Source organism: Octodon degus, unplaced genomic scaffold (assembly GCF_000260255.1).
Source record: "Octodon degus isolate 3935 unplaced genomic scaffold, OctDeg1.0 scaffold00032, whole genome shotgun sequence".
NCBI lineage: Eukaryota > Metazoa > Chordata > Mammalia > Rodentia > Octodontidae > Octodon > Octodon degus.
In genome coordinates, this window is record NW_004524608.1 from 1,842,068 (window position 1) to 1,851,227 (window position 9,160).

Sequence of the window (9,160 nt, forward strand, 5' to 3'; positions counted from 1 at the left end):
GCTTATTCCACTGAGCCATCCCCCTGGCCCCTAAGAGTCTTTGTAGATGTAATTAAGTTAAGGATTTTTTTTATTTTATTTTATTTTTTTTTGATCACTTGACTTTTATTCATGAGAGAAAGTACTGAAGATTCTTATGTTCATGATGACAGCAGATAGTAGGTAGCCATGTTATCAAGTGTCAGTATTACTTGGAACTCTTTCACATTGCTTGTTAACTCTCAAGTCTCACAATAATCCCATGGAGTATTTTGTTTGTGTGGGGCTGGGAAGGTTGTTTTAGGGTTTTTTTTGAGAGAGGGTTTTGCTACATAGTTCAGGCTGGTCTTCAACTCAAAGCCATCCTCCTGCCTCAGCCTCCTGCATGGTAGGATTACAGACGTATGCCACTACACCTGGCTTGGAGAGATTATTGTGTGCATTTCATAGAAGTAGCTGAAATGCAGAGAGACTGTTCCAGGATCATATTTAATAATTGGCAGTGGGCCAGATGGCTTGGTGGAATAAGCGCTTCCCTGGCAAGCACAAGGGCCTGAGTTCAATCCCTGGTTCCGCCCCCCCCCAAAAAAAAATAATAATTGGCAGTGCTGTGAACCCAGATAATGCAACTGTAGACTTGCTCATATTCACTGTTCTTCAAAAACATTTTAATCCCATATTTCTTTGCTGTGTATATCTTTCCTGTAGAGAAACTGCTTCATTCTAGAACAACCTCAGGCAATTTATTTAACCTGTTTTAATTTCTTCATTGTATTTGGAGTGATAGTCTTTATGTCTTGGGTCTGTGCAACCGTATCACTGAGTAAGCCTTCTGTGTGTACAGAGTCCTCTCTTGAAAGGTTTGGTGGAGAGGAGAGAGTTAAGGCACCAGGGAGACAGAGACCTAGCAGCTGACAGAGTAGATCGCCCTCACTCTGACCTAGTGACTTTGCTTCAGTCTCATAGACTTGGATCAACTGGGCGATTGAGATAGGCTGATCTGGGCCACTTAGGAATTATTTCTAGGATTCATGATAGGCTTAATGGAGATTGGGTTGTTGGTTCCCCCCAGGCAGTGGGATGTGAAGGTATTAAGAGAAAGGGAGGATTGTTGGGAGGGGCTTCTTTAGATGGCTTGCAAGTTAGCTTCCTCTCTTGGCCCTAAAAATACTTGGCAACTAATCAAGCCCAGGTATTTTCTAGGAGACTGAGTGGCCGGATGGGGCCAAGGACTGTACCTGTTCCTGCCATGAAGGGGGTCCTGATTCCAAGCTGAAGAAGAAGCGGAGAAATTGTAGCCACTGTAGTGGCAGCAAGGTGAGGAATGTGCCTAGGTTGCTGGGACTGAGGGTGTCTAGTCTGAGTGACCTGAGGACGTGGTATTGTCAGTATTGCCTTCTACCACTGGTTCTTACCTTCTTGATTTTCTAAAAAGGTAATACATGTATAGCTAATACACTATGCACATAGGTGTACATATCAGAATAATTTTTTTTCTTTTGCGGAACCTGGGATTGAACTCAGGCCCCTGCGCTTGCCAGGGAAGCACTTATTCCACTGAGCCATCTCCCCGGCCCCTAAAATAATTTTGTGTGTGTGTGGAGGTGCCTCACTATGTAGTTCAGGCTGGCTTTCAACCCACTATATAGCCCAGCGTGGCTTATGTTGATCCTCCCTGCCTCAGCCTCTGGAGTGCTGGAATCAAAGGTTTGCACTGTTATAACCTGTCTGTGAATTTTATTTATTTTTTGTGGTACCAGGGGTTGAAGTCAAGACCCTGCACTTGCCAGGCAGACACGTGTTCTACTGAGCTATCTCCCGGGCCCCTCTGAATTTTAAAAGATATAAAATAGATTTTTGCTTTGTTAAAGACAATCATGAGCCAGTGATGTAGCTCAGCAGCACAGTCTGCTTGACAAGCCTATGGTTTTGAGTTTGACTGCCAGTACAAAAAAAAAAAGTATAAAGAGAATCCTATGAGTACAGCTTTTGGAATTAGAGGGGTAGTTTATTTTAAGTGAAATGTCAAGAAAAATACTCTGAAGGTAATTCAGGTTCTCTAGAATGCAGTTGTTTTGCAGCAGAACTGCAGTCTTAGGAGTAGTGGGGTCTCCTGCTCTGGGCCATTTAGAATTCTTGGAGCCTGCACAGAACATGGCCTCTGGGACATAGGCCAAGACAGGACCTTGACACAGAGAGTGCTCCCTACCTGCAGGTCTGTGACAGCAAACCCTACAAGCACAAGGAGCCACAGGAGTCTGTTAGCAGCAGCCCCCACGGAGAGGCCAGTCCTGTGCGTGGTGCAAAGGAACCAGGGCAGGGCAAGGAGCTGGTGGAAGAGGAGGCCCTGGAGGAACGCGAGAGCACGGAGGCTCTGCAGAGCAGGACTGGCAGGGCCACCCGGAAGGGGGAGGTGCCAGCTCAAGGTGAGTGGCCACCTTCTCCCTAGAGTGCTCAGCCTGGCTTGCAGAGCAGCCTTTGAGGGATGGAGGAGGTGTGTCTTTCACTGATGGGACAATGGAAACTGTTGTATTCAGCTAGTAGTTTTTCTCCAGTGACTCTACCTATCTCATAGAATTAAGGGCAGCAGTTTTCAGTCTAACTGATCCTATCCACACCCTTAGATCCTTATTTTCCTCCTATGCAGGATCAACAGTGCAGAGCATGTTGCTGTCCTCTCAAGAAGTGCCTCTTACTGAACGGCTCCCAGAAGGCATACCACATCCCAAACCAGAGCCTCCTCTGCACCCTCCAGCTGCAGCTGTGCTACTCACGAGAGGCCAGGCTGGGCCTGAGGCGCTCTCCACTGATGCATCCCCTGGACATGAAAAGGGGGCTGGCTGCAAGGCTGTGGGTGACTCAGAGGCCTCTTTGCTGGCCTGGGATGGCTCTCAGCCTGAGACATTGCCTGGTACTGTGGAGCCCTCTGCTCCCTTAAGTCCTGCTTCCTTAGGGACCAGCATTATTGCGGGGAGACATGTGACTGGGAAACCAGATGCTCAAGACACCTGGCTCTCTTTGAGCAGCACAGGGGCAAGGAGAGCTAATAGGTCGCCCCCTGGCCATCAACCATCCCTGGGAAGTGACCCCTCTGAGGTAGCTCCTGAAGTCCTCAGAGGGAGTTTGGCTAAGGATGGTGGACTGCAGGTCAGGGGTGCAGAAGGAGAACAGCAGCCAAAGGCCACAGAAGCTACAGTGTGTGCAAACAATAGCAAGGTCAGCTCCACTGGAGAGAAGGTCGTCCTGTGGACCAGGTGGGTCAGGCTGCAGAATGTGTGTAGAAAGCGTACGGTCACACCTGTGTGGCTCAGAGGGGCTAATCATGACATGTGGGTTACAGGGAAGCAGACCGCGTGATCCTCACTATGTGTCAGGAACAAGGAGCACAGCCGCAGACCTTCAGCAGCATCTCTCAGCAGCTGGGAAACAAGACCCCAGCTGAGGTGAGTAGTGGGCAGGGAAGTGCTTAGTGCTGAGGATGCCCACCTGGACTCCAAGGGTCAAGAGTGCCAAGATGCCTAGAGCAACGACCGTGGCTAGTGAGACAGCTACAAGGTGCCAACAAGTTCAGGATACTGACTTGATAAAGGGTATAGTAGCTGTAGGAGAAAGGATGTTAGTAAGGCTGGCAAGATAGCAGGTTGCGCCTGCTTAGGTGAGCACAGGGACCGGGGTTCAATCCCTGGGCCATAGTACTACTAGTTCAGGACAGTGAACCAGCCTTTCTCCTGTTAGGTTTCTCACCGCTTCCGAGAACTTATGAAGCTTTTTCACACGGCCTGTGAGGCCAGCTCTGAGGATGAAGATGATGCCACCAGTACCAGCAATACAGACCAGCTGTCAGACCATGGGGACCTGCTGTCTGAGGAGGAGCTGGACGAGTGAGACTGGGCATGTGGGTGTCACTTGCTCAGGACTAGTTCCATAGTCAGCCTACCCTGGGGACAGGGTGGCTGTCTCTATCCAGTCCTCAAGCTCTGCACACAGGATTGTAGAGTGGAACTGAGGACATGGACAACTGACAATGAGGTGGGCGTGTGCCTCAGGGCAGACCTTGTGAAGACATTCCATTCCACTGTGTACATTGTACATAACACTGCGCGAGTGGGGCTGTACTCCCTGCTCTCCCTCCTTTTTGTCAAACGGTACATATTTATTGTCCTGTGGTCCACACAGTGTCTCTACCTGTAATAAACACCTGTGCCATGTAGCCAGTCCTAAACACTGAGCTCCTCTGCTAGAGGACACAGGGCTCTTTGGCCAACAGTTTTTATTGCAAGTGTAGTCCCCACCCCAGGAGTTTCAGTCTGTGAGGCTGTCACTCTCCCGGTAGCACTGGGCCAGGCTGTGGAGTTCCTGCAACAGTTCTTCTACATCATCCTGTTCCACTCCAGCATCCAGGAAGCTGGCCCAGCGCCGTAGGTCGAGTTGTGTGAGCTCCTTGGCCAAGCTTCTCAGGGTCTGGTGCAAGGATGAAGAGGAACGTAGGGCCCCAAACACGGGGATGCTCTGCACAGCTGTGGAGAAGAGACACGGGAGGCCAAGTGGGTGCTTGGTCGGCTTGACTGTGAAGTCCACTTGGTGAATCTGTGCATTCCCTTTAGTGTACTCCAGAGGAAGGGCTCAGGAGTCATGGGATGAATAAAGTAATGTTTTTAACTGTGAACTCATAACTTTTAATCCAGGAAGAGTCCATAAAACCCTTCCTCATGCTTGAAATCTTGGTTCTCTTCACCTTGTACATACCTGTATCTCTGAGAGGACAGCCAGGGATCACACCCTGCTGGTGGAAGCTTGAGAAGAAGTACGGGTAAGGAGGAACTACTCTGCAGGGTGCCAGCAGCAGATGGGAAGAACTGTGGGGCCGAGAATGGCAGTTAAGCAGGGAAGATGGCAAGGGAGCTTGGGGTCTGGGAGAATGGTGGGAGCAAGTGTGGTACTGACCTTATTACTCTAGGCTGCTGCTGTTGTAAATACTGGGCCAAGACTTCTTCGCCAGTGAGGCACGCATGGAGTGGGGAGGGCAGAGGGGTCCCTGGGGGAAGCTGACTGCAGAGCAAATCCAAAAACCAACTTTACTCCTGTAGCCTGAATAAGAGCTAAGAATTTTTTTTTCTCGTCTTTTTCAGGTGGGGGTTTGCTATACAGTTCAGGCTGGCCTTGAACTCACAATGATCCTTCTGCCTCAAGTCTCCTGAGTGCTGGTATTTTAGGGGTTTGGCCTCCATACCAGTTGAATTCTTAAAATTTTTTTATTTTTTGGCAGAAGCAGGGATTGAACTCAAGCCCTTGCACTCGCCAAGCAAGCGCTTATTCTGCTGAGCTATCTCCCTGGCCCTTAAATTCTTGTAAGAGCCACCCACCCAACTTTTTTTTAAGTGAAGGTGGTATTGGTGAAAGGTCATTAGGTCCTTGGAAAGCCTCAATAGACAGAGGAAAAAAAAGGTGGGGACAAGGACCGAGAATTTTACCTGGTGTGACTTGCTTTGTCTACACCCCTCAGCACCACTGACTGGGCAAAGCAGCATTTTCCGGAAGGGTCCCCACATGCAGATAGTGGGGTCCATGGGGTACTTCTTCCAAGCTGCACCAGGGTATCAGGAAGGGATTGGCCTGGAACCCAGGGGAAGGGGATGATTGCTTCAGCTGTCACCACCTGAAGATCACAAGGAGATCAGGTTAGAGCTTTTCCTCAGTGTTGATCTCACGCCTCCCAAAGCCTCATACCTTCTTCCCAGAGAAGCTCAGCATATCTGCCAGCCGAACCATGGACACTGGAGAGGAACGGAGGCGGTAAGGAACAGTGACTGTGTCCAGGGCTGTGGCCAAGATGGCACTGCAGTGAAAGGGCAGGGCAGCCTGTAAAGACATGAGCACACTCAGGCTTTCATGTCTAGAAAATGATGTAGGGAAGTAGAATAGTAATGGCAGACAGGTCTGAAAGGTGAGGTGAGGCCATGTTTGGCCAAAAGTTGCACGAGGTCCAGGAGGCCTTATAGTTGAGTTCAAACTAAGGAGCTTTAAGAACAGCCACCAACTAGGGCTGAGTTGGCGGGGGGTGCACTCTGTGGCCAGCTGCAATCAAAGTACTGAGCCTTACGTCATAGTCCAGGTAAGGGAAGTTCACGGGTGGTTGAGGTCGCAGACCCAGACTTCCATTCAGTGATAAGGGGCAGACGAAAGAGCTGGATGCCGTCAGGTGCACCAGACCAAATGCTGTGTTTAATAGACGATAGATATTCTTCTGTGGTTCCTGGTAAAAGGATGTTCATATCCAGCAACTTTTCCTGTAGTAGTCTCATTTCTCCCTCTCCATTCTGGATTCTTTTTTCCTCTGAGTTCTACTTACCCCAAGATTATGGAGGCCTGGCAGCAGGCCCCATGTTATTACTCCCCGTCCTGAATACTCATCTTGCAGCAGCTCAGCAGCCTTGGTGCCTACCCCAGAGAAGCCATCGTGCAGGTCACACAGGATCTGGAAACCCTGAAGGGAGGAAGGATAATCAATGGGAGGGGTCAGGCATAATGTCACACACCTGTAATCCCAGCATTTGGGAGGTTGAAACCCTATTTAAAAAAACAATTTGTGTGTGTGTGTGTGTGTGTGTGTGTGTAACCAGGGATTGAACTCAGGCCCTTGCGCTTGCCAGGGAAGCGCTTATTCTCCTGAGCCATCTTCCCAGCCCCAAGACAAAAATAATTTAAAAAATAAAAAGGATGAGCATTCTGCCTTGTGCACGTTTTGCTATACAGCTACCTGTAAGTAGTCACATTCTTCCACATAGAAGTGCAGCCTGTCCTCCAGCTCCTCCAGGTACCTGGGTTCCTTCAGGATGCTCTCTCCTTGGCCGAAAGCCTCCAGCCGACCTGTCTCCCTGCCACAGAAGAAGATAGTCCAAGACAGGCCTTTCAACTCCACCCAACCCCAACTTCTCCATCTCTTGGGAGAAGATGCCATAAGAGCAGTCTGTGGGGCCCTCCACTCTGCCTCCCGGCCTCAGGTCTCCATACCCATCATTCTCCATACCCATCATGGTTGTATTTCTGAATCAGACAGATGCTCCGGGGATGGAGATGAACTCTGAGGAAGTCTGACCAGACTTTGATGCTGCCCACTGTGGGGAAAAGTGGCTTTGGATTTGAAACACTGGTGACCAGTGGGGGACCTGAACATAAAGCAGAAGGGGGACAGGAAGATAGCTCAGCGGTCTAAAGCGCCTGCTTAGGCATGCGCAGGGGACCCTAGTTGATTCCCAGCACCACATGCTGCACCAGCCCTGCCCTCAGGGCTGGCAGAGCAGGCAAAAAAATAAAAATAACAAAGCAGAAGGGATACACCTTTGTCCTACCCAGGTTCCCATCCATAGTTCCCAGGTCTCCAGATTGGAGAAGTCTCACCTTTGCCATTAGGGATTGATTTGATCCTCCAGACACCATCACTAAGCACTCCCTGCAAGGAGTGAAAAAATCTGGAGTTTCAGGCCATACCTTACAAACTCCTGCCTCTTTTTCTTCCTTCCTTCTTTTCTCTGAGACAGAATACTGTTATGTAATTCAGGCTAGCCTTAAACTCATGGTGGTCCTCCTGCCTCAGCCCCTCAAGTACTGGGGTTATAGGATAGTACCACCACACATAGCTGCAGCCTTCTTTCTGTTTAGGTCATTACAGTCCTTGGGACCAAAATGCTCTTTCCCGAAATACTTTAGGATTATCCTCTTCGTTTGCCCCAGTAGAGGCAACCTGAGTTTTAGCCAAGGGTTAAAGGGCTCAGGGTAGAGGCCCTCACCTCTGCACTCTGAAAGTCCTGGAAATAAGGATTCTTTGGGTAGATCTTCTCCTCTTTGTGTGTGGTGAGCTTGCCCTGCCTGAAAAAGATCAATTAAAGAAACTATGATAAGATATCTGGCTTTCTGTCCTCTGCCCACCCCATGCGTCAAATACACACCACGCTATGGCAGCATCCAGCAGTCTGTCCCGGTAGAGGTCTCCTTCCTCTTTTAGGGAGCTCAGACTGCCTGTAAAGGAATAAAGGAGAATGCAACGTCAATCATAAGGCATCCTCTACCGTCCTCTCGGGCTAGTCTTCCTCTGATGCACCAGCAGCCTGCAGTCATAGTCCCTCTAGCAGCGGGCACTGCCAAACTTTATTGGAGATACATGGGAGGAGGGTAAGAATATAATTGCATCCTTGCTGCCGGAGCTCGGTCACACCCAGAGGCCCTAGCGGGCGTGGCAGTTCTGCACCTTCCTGTCTCTCTCCCTACTCCAGAGAGGTTCTTGAGCAGAAAGGTCTAGCTCCCGCACCTCTCCGCAGTTACCATTCCTCTCTTCATCGCTCGGACCAGTACAGTTAGAAGCTCCTGAGGCAAAAAGGATGCTACAGACTGCTACGCTCACCCTTCAGGTCCATGAGGATAAGTCGAGGCGTGTAGGTTTCCTGGCCATACAGTGTACGGCCTCTTCGGTACAGGACGTCGGGACACAACTCTCCGGACGGCTCCGTGGCATCGGTGGCCCTGCCCAACGCAGCATCCTGGGGAAGTAAACAAGGGAAATTGGATTCGGGTGCGATGGGGCAGGGCGACGATGGGACTGAAGATACCGAACGACTGCGTAGGGACAGCTCCCGGGAGCCCTCACCTGCTGGTTCCACCAGTGTGCTCCCACGAAACCCGCAAAGTGCCCCAACTGCAGCGTGAGCACCTCCCGAGCCCCGCCCGCCATGCCGCGCACCCTACTCGGTGGAACCGCCCCCGCACGTCCGCTCGCTCGTCACTCCTAGCTAATTTGTGCGCTAGGCTTGTAGGCGGGCCACGTTCTCTGTACCCTATTGGTCCACAGACACATCCTTTCCGATTGGGTAAACGGTTCGCAGGCCCGTCCCGCTCCACCTCTTCCTCGCGAGGGGCGGTGCTCCGCCGGCCGTTTCGGAAGTCGTGCGAGCCGCCCGGATCTGGGGTGGGGCTTCGTCGGGTAGGTGGCTGTGCGCTCTCGCGTGGGGGTAGTTTTGGACCTACTTTTGGCGGCGCAGGCTTTTCTCAGTAACACTGCTGCCTGCGAATTACACGAAGAGCAAAATCAGGGCCGGGAGATAGCTCAGTGGTTTAAGCGCCGCCTCAGTTCGATCCAGGTAGCAATAAAAAAAAAAAAAAAAGAAAGAAAGAAAGGAAAAAAAAAAAA

At 50.5% G+C, this 9,160-nt stretch overlaps 2 protein-coding genes and 1 long non-coding RNA gene across 9 annotated transcripts in view; 2 read left to right on the forward strand and 1 right to left on the reverse strand.

Moving 5' to 3' along the window:
- The window catches only part of Gon4l (gon-4 like), a 91,613-nt gene extending 87,408 nt beyond the window's left edge, over positions 1–4,205 (forward strand). For 6 of the 7 annotated variants that reach the window (XM_023713572.1, XM_023713576.1, XM_023713575.1 and 3 more), the window contains 5 exons: positions 1,183–1,296; positions 2,195–2,405; positions 2,627–3,233; positions 3,320–3,422; positions 3,715–4,205. In XM_023713572.1, coding sequence (XP_023569340.1) covers positions 1,183–1,296; positions 2,195–2,405; positions 2,627–3,233; positions 3,320–3,422; positions 3,715–3,864 — 1,185 coding nt within the window. In that variant the 3' untranslated portion in view covers positions 3,865–4,205. Of the gene's footprint in view, positions 1–1,171; positions 1,297–2,194; positions 2,406–2,626; positions 3,234–3,319; positions 3,423–3,714 lie in introns of those variants that run through there. The other variant, XM_023713577.1, reaches the window with a different exon arrangement.
- Positions 4,206–4,256: 51 nt separating this feature from the next.
- On the reverse strand, positions 4,257–8,729 carry Msto1 (misato 1, mitochondrial distribution and morphology regulator). The gene is made up of 14 exons (XM_023713579.1): positions 8,621–8,729; positions 8,378–8,513; positions 7,926–7,995; positions 7,767–7,845; positions 7,378–7,429; positions 7,007–7,145; positions 6,737–6,854; positions 6,329–6,463; positions 6,080–6,232; positions 5,707–5,838; positions 5,451–5,635; positions 4,924–5,028; positions 4,726–4,835; positions 4,257–4,496 (listed from the first exon to the last, which is right to left on the reverse strand). The coding sequence occupies exons 1-14, from the start codon at positions 8,702–8,704 to the stop codon at positions 4,282–4,284; spliced, it is 1,713 nt and encodes a 570-aa protein (XP_023569347.1). The 5' UTR covers positions 8,705–8,729; the 3' UTR covers positions 4,257–4,281.
- A 113-nt stretch (positions 8,730–8,842) lies between these two features.
- The window catches only part of LOC111816415, a 20,190-nt gene continuing 19,872 nt past the window's right edge, over positions 8,843–9,160 (forward strand). The window contains exon 1 of the long non-coding RNA XR_002820815.1: positions 8,843–8,953. This is a non-coding gene — a long non-coding RNA (uncharacterized LOC111816415). The remainder of the gene's footprint in view (positions 8,954–9,160) is intronic.